General features: G+C 42.7%; 1 protein-coding gene across 1 annotated transcript in view; it reads right to left on the bottom strand.

Annotated features, from left to right (window-relative positions):
* Positions 1-19,932, bottom strand: part of LOC134754059 (trithorax group protein osa) — a 135,408-nt gene that overhangs the window by 9,918 nt on the left and 105,558 nt on the right. The window contains exons 6-13 of the mRNA XM_063690158.1: positions 9,880-10,166; positions 8,949-9,132; positions 8,350-8,510; positions 7,559-7,600; positions 4,968-5,156; positions 3,181-3,397; positions 2,053-2,208; positions 593-676 (exon numbers count right to left, since the gene is read on the bottom strand). Coding sequence (XP_063546228.1) covers positions 593-676; positions 2,053-2,208; positions 3,181-3,397; positions 4,968-5,156; positions 7,559-7,600; positions 8,350-8,510; positions 8,949-9,132; positions 9,880-10,166 — 1,320 coding nt within the window. The remainder of the gene's footprint in view (positions 1-592; positions 677-2,052; positions 2,209-3,180; positions 3,398-4,967; positions 5,157-7,558; positions 7,601-8,349; positions 8,511-8,948; positions 9,133-9,879; positions 10,167-19,932) is intronic.

Here is a 19,932-nt window from a genome sequence, read left to right as displayed (position 1 = left end):
GCTGGGCCGCGTGTTCAGACTCAGCGTTGTCGGCTTTCTTTCATCTTTTGTCATTACTAAAATACATAATCGATACTTGAATATTATAACAATAAGATCGTGGTCGTTACATGAGTAACTTTACAGCAAGTTATTGGATGTAACTCATCACGAGTTACATCTAATAACTTGCTGTACACTACTAAGCTGCTGTTTACTTGCGCGTTCTTTTATGAAAGAATATGACGAGCGTGTGTCACATTTATATAGTAAATCGTAAGCAATTCACGTGAAATATTTTCGTTACTCAAAATATGTATGATAAGTGGACGTATGATCAAGAATGATATTATGAACATGCATAGTGGTTATTAAATCCGCGGTTAAAGTGTACGCGCGGTCGGGACACAAAAAATTGGGACGGAGCGCTCGCGAACATAATCTCAGTCGCAAAGACTCGACCTCCCTCCGTCGATTCCTCTGATCGTGATTAAAGCAAGATAAAACATAGGTCTTTCCCACAAACCGAAACTCGAGCAATGATATGTTTTCGGGCGCCGGGGTTCGGACGGGAGGGGGGGTAGGACGGGTGTGAGTGTACGGGCGGTGTTACCTGGGGGTCGGCGCGGCCCCGGGGGCTCGTCGAACGGGTTGGAGGCGGCGAGGTTGTCGCCGGCCGGCCCGCCCGGCCCGCCGCCTACAACCACACAACTTGTACCGTGCCGTGTACCGGGCTACCGGCTACCAGGTGCCAGGTCCCGCACCGGACATCCATCCCAGGGGAATATCATACCGAACTTTTACAAATTTTTGGAAACCCGACGAAGTCCATACGTCCTCGTTCGCATTGATGAAGCCGAGCAGCATTACATATTGTTTCATAAAAATTTACATTGTCTCTTAAAAACAGCATTTCCAGCAAAAATAGTACGCCAGTTTATTTAACGCCGGTATTACTAAAATGACTAGTCTTAAATTCCTCTGGGATGTGCTGTACGGTTAAGGGTTAGTGAGAAGCGATCACATGAGCCAAATGATTGGTTAGCTGTGATTATCTGGTTAAGAGATGGAGTTAGTAAAATATTGCGTAAATAAAGAAAACAAGCACCGCACGCCGCACGTCATATGCTTTAGAGCGCACGGACTTTTCTAGGGGAAATATTACGAAAAGAAAAAACTAAAAGATCAAACATTACATCTAAAACATGTGTAGGATGAAATGCGGAAAAATACTCTTTTCGTAATATTTTTCTATAGTTTAAAACTGTACAGTAATATCACTTTAGTGCTATTATGCCACAAGGTGCCGCTATCGTTCATTCATAACACTATACACCTGAGTAGATTTTACTTTAAAAATGTATTCGAATGTGATACAATTTAATTTACACTAAATTGAAATTGATTCACATTATGGGACAGTATTTCGGATACAGAAATAAAATAGTATAATCTGGAAGTTTAATATTTTGTCAATAAACTTTTAATTTCTAAAAATCTCTTAGTTTTCATAAGGACTATAGCACGTATCATGTATGCAAACTACTGCCGCAAATACTCAGGTGCAGTTAAGTTGGCATGATTCTTGATCGTATTGATTGAGTTAATAGTGTTTTACATCTTCTAAGGTCGGTAACTTGTACTGACTCCTATTTTTGCAAACATGGACTCAAATATGTTTCTTTTTATAGAATAAATAAAGAGATGGAACAGCAACAAGGGCAATTAGGGCAAGATAAAATTATTTCATTCGCCAATCTATGAAAAGTCGTAATTATGTCGAGGTAAAGTTATCGACCCGAGGAAAAAAAACAAGGTCGGTCACACGGGACATACGTTTTCGTACGCATTTTATTCTTACGAATACGCGCGAATGATTCAGTCCGAGACCTTCAAAATATACAACGAAAGCATACCCGTGGGGTACAAAACGTGTAGGGTCTACACCCATATCAATCCGGACTTGTTCCGTCTCGCGCGTAATGTTGTAATTTGCGTTCAGAATTGGTATGTGTAGTGCGACCGGGCTACGGTAGTGTAGTCAGTGTGTGGTGTGGTGTGAGGTGTGCTGACCTTGGCTGGTGTTGGGCTGCGGCGGGTAGGGCCCGTACTGCGCGGGGTAGCCGTCCATGCCGGCCCCCGCGCCGCCCGCGCCTGCACCCGCGCCCGCGCCCGCGCCGGCCCCCGCGCCTGCGCCGGGAAACGACTCCTGCGAGTTGCCCGACCCTGCTGGATAACAACATCCCCCTTCAATATTCATGCGACCGTACGATTCCACTTTCTAAATGTTCAACCCTATTTTCTGAATACGAATACTTAAAACTAGTTCACCCGTCCGGTGTATTCATTAAACTTTTAAGCAAGGCCAGATTTAGAGGTTTGGAGGCTCCGGGGAAACAAAGGAGTGGAGGCCCCCTGGCCCCAAATTATTTTTCCGAAGTCTACTGTGGCCCCACCTGTGGGCCCCTCTTTTGTGGAGGCCCGGGGCAGTTTCCCCGCTTGCCCTCCCCTAAATCCGGCCCTACTTTTAAGTTAAGGTTTTGACGATAAAAAAGGCCCCCGACGCGCACGGTTCCAATTTAATCCAAACCTTCGTTAATTCTGATAAGGTTTACGTTGGCGCGTCGTATATACCTCCTAGAAGTAGCGTTGAAAGGGTTAAGCGATATTAATAGTAGGTTAGCTTTTAATTCGCAACACACACATTGTACCATAATAAACCCTAAAATTTACCGCTTAAAACTAATAATGCACTATTAACATTTAACCAGTGTTAAAGTTAACAGTCGAACAAACTATGTCCAGTAAAACAATAGAATAATACCGGAATATACAAGGAAGACTGTAAACTCTGTATAATAAATATCCGTGATATTGACAACTTACAGTGTCTGTATCTAGTATTGTTCTCCACAAATGTATGTATACACGTGAGTATTCTGAATAAAAGAGAAAATGCTTATATATGCACAGTTTTGTTATCATCTCATACGTTCATCTGACCAAAAGCTAATATTTATACTGTAAAAAAAATCATATAAAATTAAGAAAAACCGGTGTCATATGACAACATTTTAAAACTAATAAAAAGAGTCAAAGAGCCTATCAAACAGATACGCATTTTAAATATCCTCAACGAGGAAGTCGGATAAGAAAAGGTTAACAAAATTATAAAACATTGACGTAGTGAATAATATAGACCTTGTGTAGGGGTGGTGTTGGACTTGCCGCCCTTCTTCTTGGTGGAGGCCTCCACCTGGTTGATGATGGGCTGCGGGTCGATGCCGCCGCGGTCGAAGTGGCACTCGTAGGCCAGCAGGTTTTTCGTGTAGTGCTTGCGCAACGTGTACGCCGCCGACGACGACGCGCCGATCCCGAGCAGCCCCGCGATGTCCTTCCACGTCTTGTTCTTCGTCACCTGGAAGCCGGAACACTTCGACTTGAGGAACGAAAGTGCAAGGAGAGAGTCGACGGGCGTCGTAAATACGGCCAAGTTGTACAGGCGGCAATAAACTAATGCAGAGTTATGTCCGAGAAATCTTAGATTGAAATGTGAAGTGGAGTCGCGCGTGAGCGTTTGAGGTTATTACTAATCGGCGAGAACACGATTGGACGTAAACGGCAGGACATAAAATGCGCATGTTTAGAGCGGCGATAAGTCGGAATGTTAACGAGTGGACTGACCATGGCGACGGGTGGCGGCGACCGGCGGCGGCGCGGGCCGGCGCGGTTCTGAGGCCGGCAACATTGTTCGCCAGTTCGCCTATGCGAACGCTCCAATGATAAAAATTTATTAACTATCGTTAAAGCCCCGGCGAGTTTATGGCGCCTATTTCCATAAAGCCGGTACATGCACTAACATAAATCCCGAGCGGAGCCCATTAGCCTCGGTTGCATCACGAGCGGCGCTCGTAAGTTTTACTAACATCGCTTAAGTGATATTCCGGAGTGCTAATATTTACGTTCCGAAATGTGTCTACGCGTAAATACAATTGCGTGTAATTGGCCTTTATGACATGTAGCGAAACTCTTACGCGAGAGAGAGATATATTATAAAAAAATTATAACGCATCGGACCAATTAGGGCAATGCAAATTAGGGCTAATGTTTATTGATGAAACAAAATTTGGTACCTGTTTTTCCCTTACAAAGTTTTCTAAAGATGTACGATGATCCTAGCCGCATTCTACGGCCCTATTCAATGTTATGTCGTGTTCGCCATACCCGATGTGATTAGTATTAAGACTCGTGTCCTGGACTAACTGCATTTATTTTACGACCACAAGTTCCGCACAAGGAAATATTAATAAATTGTAGGTAATGCATACTCGAGATATGCAACATTACAAACATTTAGAATCAAAGAATCCTCTTAAGAGTAATTTTTCACAGGTACTTTTCTGTCCATCACAAGTTTTTTGGTCAATACTTGACAATATTCAAGTCGTGTTCCTACATCAACCACTAACGTACCGCGCCGCGTTTAACTCGCACGATGCGAAAATCATCTAAGAGATGTAAGTTTATGTGCACCAGCGCAAGCTCAATAGATAGACATACATAAACCCGCCTCGTCAGGGACTTGCGGGGCGGGGCGGCTTATACACGACATGTAGGTATACATAGTAAGTAATAAGTTTTTGGCAACAATTAAATTTTTGGTACAAACTTTTATCGCCGACTGTACTTTTCCTTCCACAGGTAAGTAATACTCATCGAGACAATTCTAAAAACCCCAAACACAATTAGGTTGCGTTGTTTTATCACAGAGTTCCTATGGCCACCTCCTGTCTCCATCATCAGCTCGATGGTACCATAATATTGCATTGTCACCCGACTTACATATGTATGCAAACTTTCAGCTTTACTGGAAGTCGAGAAATGGGTAAAATTTAAAATTTAAATTGCAAGATTTGACGCGTACATACATACGTCATGGGTACATTGCGAGTTAATAAAAAGCTTGTAAGTTCGGGCTCGGGTCATACCTCGACGAAGCCGCCGCGGTCGCGCACCAGCAGGTAGAGGCGGTAGAGGTCGAGCGGCTGCTTGGAGATGGTGGGGCAGGCGGCGATGGGCGTGCGGCGGTCCTCCATGAAGGCCAGCAGCCGCTCCACCCAGCCGCGCCGCTCCGGCGCGTCGTCCATCTCGTACAGCTTGCCCAGCGAGTCCGACTTCTGGCGCATACACGCGAGTCATACATCTACACGTTATAACCGGAGAGCCGAAAACCATCTGACACTACACACAAGTTTCATCTACCGCACCTAACTTTATCATTGGCATCCAAATTTAGGTACCGTCTTTTTGATGTAATTAGCCTTATACGTGGCTTTAATTCGTGCGTGACGTAGTTGGTTTTCGGCTTAAATATTTATAATGTTCAAGACAGGGAAAATAAAATGTGCATTCACTAAATCTACGGACATCCTCTTTGGCTAAAATGTAACGCGATGAGATTGAAATTTTAAATTAACTTTAGCTGATACCATTTTAAATTTAAATGCTCAATTAAAATAGTGTTTCTCCTACTTGGAACACCAGAACACGCCTCGGGGAAATAATCGTAGTCAATTGAGTGTCAATTGCGTCACGCTGACTTCCAAATTGCTACGATTGCAGTAATTGGGGTTTGGTGGTACTAAAAAGTAGCTTATTAGAATAAGAATTGTATTCGCTATATTTATTTATCATCACCATCATTTGTTTATTAAGGTTATTAAGAAATTAACCAAAAATTGTTTTCCTGGTTACCCGAAATCTAAAATCTTTTCCTAGTCTTACGAAGTCTTGTTGAGATTGATTGTTGAAGCAACTAAATGTCTAGACGTCGTAATACGAGACAGTCTATAACTAAGATGACGCGACATTTTTGTGTCGTTAGCATTTGCTAACTTCGCTAAGCACTGCCTGCCAGCGGATAGTTACCATGTAGATTGTGTGTATTAATCCGCATACGGTTACGGTGTTTAATCTAGTTAGCGAGTAATTATTTTATTTATAGACAAAATATTAAAAGAATTCCAAGGTAATATTTTATAAATAGTTATCATCCTATATTTGGATTGCAGACATTCCAATAAAGTGTAGTAAATTAGCAATTCTGAACAGGCCTCGGTTGAGTCAGCGGCTGGCCGCAGCATTCGTGCCACTCGTGACAGTATCAACAAGGAAACCCCGTGACGTCATTTTACACTTGCCAATAATAAACTTGAATCATGTATAATTATAACGTATGACGAGTTTTACTATCAAATCACTATGTAAGTAAACTTTTTAATATTTCATTGATAGTAACAACAACAAATAATGCAGAGAAAGAACTTTAAACATTGTTATAAGTCGGATATAATAACAATTTCCTGCAATCAAAGTAGCTACACGTAATATTTGTAAATACACACTGAATTCTACTATAAGGAAATGTTTAGCAGCGATTAAGTAATTAACATGTAGCAAATTCATTCACAATATTAGGTAAAGAAATACAATTACGGACAACACATCAAATGCAATAAATATAACCATCTCATTACGCAGCTAATGTTTTCCTCATGTAACAACATACACAGTACATACAGTTTACATAAGCATGTAGAGTATCATATATGAATAGTATAGAAACAAATAAGAATGGCAAATAAATTTTCCTAAATCAAAAGCCAATAATGCCAACACCGGATAGAAAAGAAACAGCAGAAAGCAAGACACTATAATTGACACACCACATAATGGTATGTTTCTGTAACAAAAAACGCATAGTCATGCATTTTTCAGTGTCAATGTAACTTCACAGTTAGTAGATGCTCAAGGTCGCGGAAGCGAGCGTCTAAAAGGTATCATCGTTTTCCGTCCCACTCGGTTTTCGACACTTTTGGTACCAATCTCATTCGTCACTGATTCTACATTCCTCGTGTTCACTTCTTTTGTATCCACTTCGGTGAACTTATTTCATTTTCGTTTTCTTATTTAATTTTTGTCTTTATCGTGTCATAATCGCTATTAATTAAATGATCAGAAGTGTTTGTATCAAGAAAAAAATATATGTACGTACGTAAAAAGAAAAAGAAAAACACCCAACGTGACCAGTAGGCCTAGCACATGATTGGCGCGACAGTATCTCGAAGCGAGATAGACTACCCGTCTTTTTCTAACTATGTTAATTAAAGAGGGACGTCGTGCCAATCACGTGCTAGCCCGGCAGGGACGATACGGTCAAGTGGCGAACAAGACGATTGTAGAAATTGCGATATAAATGTTATATGAAATTCGTACAGAAAAATGTCGACAAACCAGTAGGGCGAAAAGCGCTGATGATGCTGGGGGGCTAACCGCAAACATTGTAAATCGAAAATTGTTTATTTGCCTTTCTATCGCTCTAATTATGCATTAGCGTTAGAAATTGAAATAGACGACTTTTAAATTTCGATATGCGTGGAAAGTCCCCTGACACCGATGAAAAGAAACGCTCGCGTCAAAAGGAACGACTACCATGCATTTGCTAACACAAGCTACAAGTTACGAGTGCTGACTTGAGTAGGTACTACACATGCTTAATGATCTTTGACTTGATATAAACCTTTGATCTGTAGGACTCCGGCTGTATGTGACTGTTAAACACCTGAAATATACGATAGATTGGATATTTTGCTATGTTCCAGTTTCGTGTAAATGTGTGGAGGTGTTCAGATGTAGGTGATTCTGCAGTTTAGTGTTTATGAGAAGTAAACAAAACAAAGATTCCCAGACGACAAAAAACATACACAAAATAATAAATTTCAAACATATTTGTTCACACTATGAAACAATATTTTTCGTGCTTTAATGTATTGCCTTATTAATCCAGACAAATAAACAGGTGAACAGTGATATTTTAAGACAAAATATTTCTTACTAAATAGCCATACCTATGAAAGATTTACTTATAGACAGATTTTAATGTTATTTTGCAAATCGGCTCTTTAAAATTTACAATATCATTTGTCCCCCACATGTACGGTTTTCTTGGATCCCGTCGCTGGGCAAACTGCTCACGAAATCGTACCGTACACCTCCCGAAACATACGCGTAGCTTCGTGAATAGTTCATAGGGCCGGAGAGTCGCGCTTGTTGTAAGATAACAAGATAAAGTCACTCGCTGACATCGCACAGAAAGAAACGGACACTTTATCTCGTCAAAAGAAACCTTATACAGTCGCCATCAGGTATATCGGAGCGGTCAAGGCTCTCACAAATATCTGAACACGCCTCTACTGTTAAGGCGTTAGAGTGCGTGTTCAGATATTGTGAACACCTTGGTCACTCCGATATATCTGATGGCGACTGTAGGAGGAGGGAGGTGTAGTGGTCGTGGTTGTGGTTGTGACTCACGGGACTGGAGGGCGGGCGCGGCCAGGAGGAGGGCGAGGCGTCGTAGTCGTCGTGCGCGGAGGAGTGCGAGCCGCCGCCCGGCGACGGCGACGGCGCCGCGCTGCCCAACCCGAACTCCTTGCGCGCCTTGCCGCCGCCTACGATCGGCTCCTCGCCGCTCGCTGGAAACGCGACGGTGGAACTTTAGCGAATATCACACACAAACATTGTTTAAACAGTAACACAATCAGGTGATACAAGGATACTACTTGGTACCCAATGCCACCATCCACCAATCTATGAAGGTTATAAGAAATCCTTATCCTTACCTTTTTTGTGGGAATACCGACCGTTAACCGACCTTCATACAAAATTCGCATTTGACATTTTTATTCATAAAACGCGGAAACATTTGGCATTCCCGGTTTCTGTAAAGAACTTTAAATTTCTTTTAATACATTCGTTTGCCTCGAGCCTCATGCATCCGGCCTTAAACTCACTAGCACGTTACAAAGTCATGTTGTCCCTCCCAACATGTTATTTTTCTCAACATTCGCACCTTTACTGGTGGGAAGGGAGGGTAGCAGTGTTGAACCTATCGGGTGACATGGTGTAGTTACCTGCGGATGCGTTGCTGAGCGTGCTCTGCTGGCTGCCCTCGTCGAGCGGCGCGCCGTCGGGCCCGGTGGTGACGAGCGCCGTGGCGGGCGGCGCGGGCCCGTTGTCGTGCGCGTCGCCCGGCGCCGTCGGCGGCGGCATCGCGCCCTCCATGCCCGGCGGACCCATGTGTCGCGGCTGTTGCTGCTAAAAAATACATTGGGCTCAATCTTACATAAATCGCCCTGGTCCCATATTAAGCCCCTACATAGAAACATTCTTAACATAGAATAGACGATTTCTAATAAACACACAAATGCTCTTAGTGGGATTCGGACCTAGACCCGACACTACCGACTAGGCTAGGAGACCGTGAAACAAATGAACTTCAGTATTTTATACGTCATATTCACGTAATACGAGGGTAAACAACTGTAATAGCAATTAAATGAATGTACCCAGTTGTACAGAATGAGGTCAACGTATTCATCAATTATGTAAAAAATTTAATGGCCTAAACGTTTTTTCGCGTTACTATGCTATTAGTTACGGACGTTACGGTTAATGAAGTGAATGTCTTCATTTTAAATAGGAACGTCTATCGTTCTCTAGTCAAAATAACGTCATGAGTATAAATGAACATTTCATGGGCAATTTTAATTCATGATAAATGTTGGAAACCACCGTCTCTACTTGTCATAGTAACTATTATAAATAAAAGACGTTGACTGGACGCTGCACGCATCGTTTATTACGTTTCAAAATATATGAGGAAAACTTAAGACATTATACTCGTATATACTTAGTTACGCTGCGGTATGCGCGGTCCTTTAATTTAAATCATATTTCTTAATTTGCGAGTGTTGTTAACCAACGAACAATATTTAATGGTTCTTCAAGGGGTTCTTTAGTCAAATAGTAGTTCGCTTAAAATCAGAATCGAAAGCAATTTACTTTGAGCGGCGGGTAATGTTGCGGCGGATGAGGCGGCGGATGCTGCGGGTGCGGCGGCTGCGGCCGGTACCCGTACTGGTAGGGATGGTGGTTCCGCGGCGGGTAGCCGTAGGGCTGCGGCGGGTAGGGCTTGTAGCCGTGGTGGTAGGGCTGCGCTACCATGGCTCCCGGCGGCGGCACGGGGCTGGGCGCCGGCCCGGGCGCCGCGCCGCCGGGGCGCGACGCGGGCCCGCTGCCGTCCGACAGGGAAGACGACGGCCGCGGCGGCATCGGTACGTTCTGCGTACCTGGAACAGTCAACAATATACATTTAATCACGAGCGTGTTCAACCGAATTTGACTTTATTTATGTCTTCATAACCAAAAGAACTTGCTTTATCGACCAGCGTAAGGATATAGAGAATGTAATTTCAGCAAGGAAATCTTAAGACACCAAATTGCCTATGAGATTGACAGACGTAATTTAAACGTCTGCGGATGATCTTATACACAAAGCATATTTAAGACTGGAGTCAGGGATTGCCAACTTATGCTACCAAACGTCTGGTAGTCCAAATTTATAACCACAGACAAAGGAGAGTAAACATTAGCTAACATTTTACAAAGTCGATAGATTTTCCTTCAACAAACGTCTAACCTAATCTAGCGGCTGACAACATACCAGAATCGATGTGGAATTTAACCGCTTCAATTAGCAAGTCCCCGGGATGACACGGCTCGGGATGTAGACATAATTCGACGTTAGTGTGATTAAGCTGTATCGAGAGTGCAAGCGGCATCGTTTTCGGGTATCGGGTATGATCGATCGTCGGCTGGAGCTCGTATTTGAATAATACGGTTAACGAGGGCTCGCCTAAGCCGGGCGCATCAATCGAGGGCGGAGAGACGCACCGATTCACTTTCGTTTTCCGCCGGCACGTGAGCGGCATGCACCGCTAGCCTGCGAATTCTCGCTGCACTTTATTGCATCCGTATAAGTGCATACGACATGCACGCAACGCATTGACCGAGGCAGAGATACGGGCTGGCAGTGATTTGCGACGACGAAAGTGGTAGTGCAACTTTTATGTGGGTCGAATTGGCATTACGAGGTCGCGTTAGTGTTACGTGAGGGTTACACTAACGTCTGTCAGCGCTGCCCGCTTCACACGTTCCCGTCGGGAGCGTGACTTTGATCACAATCGCGAGAGAGCTCTGCACTCAATCACCGACGGCTTCAGAGCGCATTCATGGAAGAGTCAGAAAAAGAAAGGCGAAAAAACCTGATTGCGAGAGTAGACTGGCAAAAGAACGGGAGCGCTTGTGCACGGGTAATGCAATCAGTGTTCAATTGCCTTTTACATGAGCGAAGAGGTAAAAAGAGGCACGTGTTAGTAGTCAATATAATCTCATCAGGAGTGGGCCATTATGCCCATTATCGAGTGTGGGGCGCGATCAGACGACCGTCAGACGGAAAAGCGCCGCTTAATCATAGATAACACGGTGCCATACGCGCCCACCTATGTGCCTATTTGTTTATGAGCGCGACCTTTAACGACTGCCACTGGTAATGGCTCCGCGCCGGATCGGTAGCCTACTCGAAACCAAGTGACGGATAAAAACATTCAGGTAACCAGTATTTTCGCTCTAATATAGAGCTTTTTGTTTTCAAATAAAAGGTCGTAAACTTCAGAGTAAAGAGCGTTCCGATGTCGTCATTACGTTAGTTACACAACTTCGTTCCTAAGTAGGTATTGCCCTCCTAGCGTCGGTAATCCAAGGAGACGTTGACCTTGCTAACAAGCGTAAGTACTCGACAACGAGAGTGAACTTCTAGATAGAAAGTTATTCGAACTTAGCGCTAACTTCTCTCATATACCTAGAATTTAGTTTGATAGAGTTCCTTACATATTATTCAAGTAGTTGAGTAAATACTCAAATACACTTCTTAAGTTCTTGGGAGCTATTATTACAAATAAGATAAGCTATTGCTGTGAAGTATTAAACTTGAGCTTGATTATAATTTATTAATAGTGGGGCTACGGCTAATTCATGGTTGTCATTTTAATCTCTTCCCGAGCGCGAACGAATCGAAGGCTCAGGAAAACCAGTATAAGTGGTTCTGATTACCCACAGTTTGTATGGATCTCGAGATCACGCAACACTGGAGGAGACAGAGTACTCGCCATGCCCGCGGCCGAGCAATCAGTGGATATACACCGCTCGTTCTGAATGTCAGCGGTTCCAATGTTGCACGACTAGGCGCGACCGAGACTTATGGCTGCGGATCGGAGTTCACTGGGTTGCATTGGAATTGAATTCTGTCAATTGGGAAACATCGGATCGACGTGCGTTGTATCGGTCGCTTGAGGATTATTCTGGCCGAATAGTCGCTGTTAGCGCTTAAAGCAGGTTATGCGATTTTATTTCAAAAGTCGGTATATAGATAGAAACCATACAAAAGCGTCCCTTTATTTTGGTATATATAATGATAACTCAACCGAAAACTTACTTCTTATAATATATGCCAAGATTACGCATTTAAGATTGTAGCTCAAACCTTAACCCTTAACATAACATGCATAAACACATTTACTCAAGTACAGAACGTGCCCCGCAACAGTCGCAACTATGATTAAAGTAACAACGTTCTCGTTATAGTCGAGTTACAATTCTGAAACTGGAATTAGTACAAAACCAGCTCTGTCAAGGGCAGAGCCCGTCACCGCGGCCACCACGCCGAGGTCTTTACTTTCCCATCTGAGCTTTGCCTCGATTCAGATCTCCTGTCCCCTTCGATGGCATGGTAGGGTAGGCAGTTGGAGCGAGACGAGATAAAAGGCACTCGATTTAAACATACAACGTGAGTTCTTGGTAGTTGGCAGTGATATATCAAGCGCATTAAAGGATTGATCACGATCTATACGATACGAGCTAACTTTGCCTTTGTCGATATTGACTTACTCTACCATTTAACCCTATACTTTAGTCAAATTTATTTTTCTGGACTCGCGCACGAAGGGTTCCGTACCATTACGCAAAAAAATCACGTTTGTTGTATGGGAGCCCACTTAAATATTTATTTTATTCTGTTTTTAGTATTTGTTGTTATAGCGGTAGCAGAAATACATCATCTGTGAAAATTTCAACTATCTAGCTATCACGGTTCATGAGATACAACATGGTGACGGACAGACGGACAGTCGAGTCTTAGTAATAGGGTCCCGTTTTTACCCTTTGGGTACGGAACTCTAATAGAAAATACAACCAATTAATCACAAAAGCTAAATAAATTACTAAGCAGTTCGATTTTTTTTATCAAATTCTAGTTTACTTTCGACTTTAGTTAAAGGCTTTAATTGGTGGTCTCATTAATTATACCAATTAAGGTCCGACTATTTATAGTCGTCATTATGATAATCTTCTAACCGGTTTCCCCCTCGCCCATCATTACAGGTCATAAACGTCTTTTTATCTAAAAGTTAATATTTTATGATACAGCCTAACGTTATCGGATTGTGAAATTTGGTGCAAAACTTTTGTTTAAGATTAACTTGATTGTTTCAATTAATTAGTAACCCTAAAAATATATAAGTAAAGATTTTTCCAATAATTTAAATTTAAGAAAATATACCTAATAGGAAAAGTCTCCTGTTCTGGTTCTGAAATAATTTTCAAGTAGCGGCTCGGCATCCACGTCCTATACTTTTATTATTATTTAACTAGAACGATATGTAACACTACATACGCCATAAACTGACACAGTCATCGGTAAGACATCTACTAAGTATAAGTGTTCCGTTTTGGCTACGGAATCCCAAAAAGACAGCACGGCTCTATTGTCCAGAGAATAAGGTTTGTGCTTGACATCTCGCACCGTTTTCTGCTGTCTATCTTAGCAGCTAACTGCACATACGTATTCGAGCATTAAGGAATAAAGGAGCCCACTGACTATCAGTCCGCCGGACGATATCGGCCTGTCAGTTAGAACAAAAATTTGACAGTTCCGAACAACTGACAGGCCGATATCGTCCGGCGGACTGATAGTCAGTGGGCCCCTTTAGTTGATGCTGGTGCGCGAATATGAGTATCGTGCACGTATGCAGTAAGTACCGTTGGGCGATGCGTGGCGCATGCAGCCGAGGTACGCGAGCTATGTGCGGCGAGCCGCGGACCGTTCACTGCACAGTGCCCACAAGAGCCGAACACATTTCAAGCATTCGATCACACCCTTACCAAAAACACCGCGTGCATTCCGAAACACGCTACAGTGCAAATATTTTGGTAATACCATCTAGAATTCATGAATGCCTGAAAATAGCCAAACACCAATTACATCGACCATTTTCAGCAGTGAGGTGTGGCACATCATTATATGCATGTCGTGGAAAAGGTGTTCATTTATGTGTTTCCATGTACCCTTTGAGAGTTCAGAGTCGTTGTACTAATGTTACAAAATCGGCAATGTCACGAGTGCTCTACAAAACGTATATCGCGATGGCGGACCTGTATGCGCAACAATGTCGCAGGTAGAGGTAATACGACTAACAACAACCAAACGATCGTAATGACGACTGTAACAGTATTTAAATTGCAATCAGATAAGTCCGGGGCCAGTCAATAAAGCTCTAAAGTTATTCGATTGGATCGTAATCAGAACGGGTCTGCGAGTCGCCCCGGCAGTGTAAACATAGCATAGACAATGGCGTTAACAAGAGCGGCCTAGTTGAGACAAATGGTGGCGTCACGACGACCGCCGTGTTTGTCGACCCATTTAGTTGATCACCACCAACGCTGGCGCCGGCAGGCAGCGAGACTACGTTATCAACGCGACTGGCTTTTCTCGCTAAACCTTATTTGTCTCCTAATCTATTAGAGACTGCTGTTTCGTCTCGAACTACATGATGTTAATGTTTAAAGACAATGTTTAGTTAGCTGTTAGCTACATAATACAGAAACGACGAGTAAAACTGGTTACACGTTTCATGAGCGGGCCTCCGAAGGCAACTATGTCGTAGATATATACCTCAAGAAACACCATGAATGGAATTGAGGTGACGGCGAGGGTATAATACCCACCTAATTATCAAGCGAGGGACGGGAAGGCAAAAGTAAATAGGGATATGTATAAGTGGTACGGGTAAGTCTGGCTAGGGTCTGTTAAAGAATGTCGGCACCATTAGAGGGGGCAGACGTAACGGGGTGAATGAGCTGTCGAACCCTCGGGCGACCTTGACTCACTGAGATTTATCACTTTTCCGGGGTAATCTGAATACAATTAAGCGATGGGCAGTGGGAACGGGCGGGGCCAGCACCGGGCCCGCAACAAGTTTCCAATTTTTTGTCCTATATCCTTACTTACTTTTCTTATGCATTAAGCAATTTAACTAATTATAACTTTATTGCTGTCCAATAGACATAAACCTCAATAAGTTTAAGTATTGTAAATGGCGTAGTCACAGGGCATGCACGCATAAAAACCGGCCAAGTCGGACTCACGCACCGAGGGTTCCGTACTTTTTAGTTATTGTTGTTATAGCGGCAACAGAAATACATCATCTGTGAAAATTTCAACTGTGGCAGACAGACGGACAGCGGAGTCTTAGTAATAGGGTGCCGTTTTTACCCATTGGGTACGGAACCCTAAAAAATTATGTTAAATAGATAAATTATACTCCAACGCTCTCACGAGCAGGCTTTACACACTGTCTTATAGGCAGATTAAATTGGGTTAAGAACAAGTAGAGTTTATGACGCGAGCGAAAATGAAGTTAGGAAAGATAAAGGTCGGAATTTTCGTTTTAAAACTGACGCAGAGTAACGTACAAAACAAAAATCGGCCAAGTGCAAGTCGGACTTGCCCACCGAGGGTACTTTTTAGTATTTATTTTGTTGTAATGGCGGCAACAGAAATACATCACCGTTCATGAGATACAGCCTGGTGACAGACAGACGGACAGCGGTGTCTTAGTAATAGGGTCCCGTTTTTACCCTTTGGGTACGGAACCCTAAAAACGAATAATAAATTTAATTTGAATTACTAAGAGGCTTCGCATCGATAGAATTAACAGCAGATTCACGAAAAAAGATTTCACGATTCACGAGAGCTCGTTGACGTCAACAAACAAGATGGGAAGGTTTACGCTACTCTCTTTTTTATTTAGATTAGGGAGGTCGTTGCCCTGTCAAGGACGCGGGGCACGTGGCCGGCGGAATGGGAGCATTTATGTGATGACAGACACACCGGCCGCACAATTACTGTTATAATAGTCGCAAAGGGTCGTAAACCGACCCTTGATAATGGATCACAAAGGAGACGGATACCTACTAACTTTAATAAAATCACACAGACATATAACATTTACGATGTTTCTAATATGTACCCATACAAAAAAGGGATGTTTAGAAATGCAAAATAACGGACTATAGCATGGTTCAACTGGTTTAATGAGGTCCATCTCATCACTCATTTTAGTAACATTTATTGTGTTTGTAAACGTTCCTTACGCGTACAACGGCGAAAAGAAAATATTTAATATTTAAAATCTTGAACGCGTAGATATTCCCAAATGTATTTTTTATCAATGTACACCTAGCAAATCAGTCAATTCTTTTTTACGTTGTTACTGTTTTACATTTGAATAAAATTGGTCGACGCAAATTTACGTAGAAGTTTTAAAATGTCTTTGGAGACAGCGGACGGCGGCGTTCGGTGCGCGCTGCGCTCCCCAGAGCCGGCCTTATCTTAGTTGATGGCATTCCTGCGCTCGGCCGCCGATACGCACGACGGACGACTGCGAAACGCTTTTAGCGCCCGTATTCTATTCAAATACCACCTCATACTAGCAAAATCGACTTAAAATGAACGGATGGTAAGGTTGGAAATACCATATTAATGTAGAAATATATTCAGCACGCAAAAGAAACCTTATTGGACAAAAATTAAAGTCGTTTTCGAAAGTCACGTTGCATGCGGGCGTCAAACAATACGCAATTCACCTTCGAACGCGCCGGGTTGCGGTATTGCGGCTTCATTGTGTTCAAATAACGATGAAACTTAGATTGGAAAAGAGCACAATGCTGTCGATAGTAGATAATTTGAGAATCGATAACGATTGTCCACTATATACGGACGGACAATGCCTAAAATGAGAGATGACGTCCAAGAGGCAGATGCAAAATAACCGGGTTGTTTTCAATGGGCCTGAATATGCTATTTTTCCGTACACGGCATGCTGTTTCATAATTACGCTGAGGAAATAAAGTAGAATATTTATGAAGCTACCATAAAAAAGTTGTTGATTTTTTTTTATACATAACATGGCGTGGAGCACCAATAAAACAGCTCTTTTACGTTTTGGACTTCCTCAAGCGCTCGGCGGTCTATAATTTTCTAATACGAGACTTCACAATCATCCGAGTGTTTGTCGAGAGCCAAGAAGCCCCACGAGCCGAACGGTTGACGTCATACCGTCATGTAGAACTGGTACCACCTCGCCAGCTCGCGGCCAAGTTGGCGGTGGGGGCCGAGTACAAGGCGCGGCGCGGACCAAGCCTAGTATTGCTCTCGAGCAAACCGAGCATTGGATCAGAAATAGCGGAGTGTTTCGATAGCGCATACGAATCGAAATGAAGTTATATTGCGGTCATATAACCGGTATTCGAGTGCGACGGCACAGTTGCCGCTCGCCCGGTCTACAATCCGATGTTTTGAGAAAGCCACGCTAGGCAATCGTCCGTGGTAACAAAACAAGAATCGTTTTTGGTGGATGTTTTTATAACTGACGTGATAGGGTATAATTACAAGTCTGTATAGTATAAAAATAAATTAAAAATATATTATATCTAACTGCAGTCAAGAATGACAGATAATAATTATAATAAAGAGCAAAAGCCTTCATTGAATAAGAGCCTTTCTAGAAAGAAATAGCTTCAAGCTAGTGTATTCGTTTTTAGGGTTCCGTACCGAAAGGGTAAAAACGGGACCCTACTACTTAGACTTCGCTGTCCGTCCGTCTGTCTATCTGTCTGTCCGTCTGTCACCAGGCTGTATCTCATGAACCGTGATAGCTAGACAGTTAAAATTTTCACGGATGATGTATTTCTTTTGCCGCTATAACAACCAATACTAAAAGAATAAAATAAATATTTAAGTGGGGACGTAATTTTTTGCCGTTTTCTGCGTAATTAAACGGAACCCTTCGTGCGCGAGTCCGACTCGCACCTGGCCGGTTTTTTTTTTATTTGTTGCCTGTATAAAAATCTAGCGTGAAATTAAACACACAAGTCAGCGATGTCCGATTTGAAAGCAATCATGAATTCATTTCGCATTTCCATTCGACGGGGCGAAGAATAGTTTTATACATTCAACATTGTATGTTCTTCATGCTGTGCGCTATGATTCAAATGTATAAATCTAGAGACACGGCGATATTGCTAGACAATAAAAACAAATATATATCTTGCCGCACGCATGTAATTGAATCAGGAATATCAGTCTCCGTATCATGAATGAATGAAGTAGTAGTAAATACTCTGAAATCAGATAAACGTACCTATGTAGGTATGTAAAGCAATTCGTGTCAGTGGGTAAGTATATAAGGTGGCGGGTGAACTCGTCAAGGACACTTTGAGGGAAGCCCGACAAGGGCGTTAGAGAGATCTTGGCATAATTGCGCCGACGGTCCGGCACATAAGACCGACGCGTCGGGACTCAGGGGTGGAAGGTCCTGTTTTGCGTGCTCGCCCCGACGGTGGGTGTAAGTTTTTCACGAGACCCTATATACCGCGACCACCCCGGCTCGTACATAAGGTAGGCGGGTGGGGTGGTTCGCGCCCGCAAAAGGGGCAAAATACGGCGTACTGTGGGAGCCCGCTCTATGTGGGTCAATGTCGGGAAAGCCCGTGTCTACTGGTGACGAAGCAAGCATGCACAACGAATCTGATCAACACGCCACCGGCCAAATAAAGGATCCTACAAACTCTATTCAAACTTAATGTGATCCTTATCACCAAAGAATAAGGTTCAAATTAAGCACGCCTAAACTAGACATCGTTAACCTATTAAGAAATCACTCTTATAGACGTTGCGTTACTTTTTAGGAAATTGTTTAAAGCGTGTTCATCGGAATGTTGAAATATTGTTTGTTATTAGTATACAGTGTACCTGCACTGCTGCAGTGTGCTGCTGCTGTGTGTGTATACACGAGCAACGTCAATTCAAATTACATTATTATTATTATTATGAGCCCATATTGTCCCACTGCTGGGCAAAGGCCTCCCTCTAATTTCTCCACGTATCCCTATCCCCTGTAGCCAGATGCTCTGTGGGCCAAAGCAGCCACCCGTTGGGTCCCACAAACTGTAAGGCGTCACGGTAGACCTCGTCGGAGATGGCGGGACGAGCTTGACGCCTTTGACAGACTGGTGGGAGACTTCAAATTACATACATAATGTAGAGTTTGAATTAAACCAATTCCTCCTGTCGTTCAAATGTTCTATGCATAAAATAAACTAAATGAAAGAGTTTGCCCATTCCATTAAAGGCCCATTTACATTATACAACTTCCTTGCACATTCCATACAATAAAATTGAGGAAATAAAAAATTAAAATAAAACTAGTATATTGAATTTATAATATGTACATTCCGACGTTTCGAACCCTTTACAGCGTTCTTGATCAACGGGTGACTTTTCATAGTTTTATTTCATGATAATGATAATATTTTAAACATCCATCGTCATTTATATTGATTTATTAACAATTTTATGTTATAATGCAATAATGCAATTGACATTTAATTACGATAATACTTGGTCTGAAAATGCGGAATCTAATATGAGAGAGGAATATGGCATATATGGCTGTTAGCCGTTGCTCGTAGTACAAATTAAAAAAAAAACTATACCCTAGGGTGGGAAATGCAATTTTCCACCCGGCTATCAGCCTATGACAGGTGAATTTTCCGAATAGGAGAGATGAAAAGGTTCTTTGATCCTAAACACATGACGCTTCAAGCCCGAGGCAAGAGTTGTCACAAAAATGTATGAAAGGTATTGATTGATGTATTGAT

This window comes from Cydia strobilella, chromosome 1 (genome assembly GCF_947568885.1).
Source record: "Cydia strobilella chromosome 1, ilCydStro3.1, whole genome shotgun sequence".
Lineage (NCBI taxonomy): Eukaryota > Metazoa > Arthropoda > Insecta > Lepidoptera > Tortricidae > Cydia > Cydia strobilella.
The sequence above is the reverse complement of the archived record's forward strand: the minus strand, read 5'-3'. Positions and strand labels throughout refer to the sequence as shown.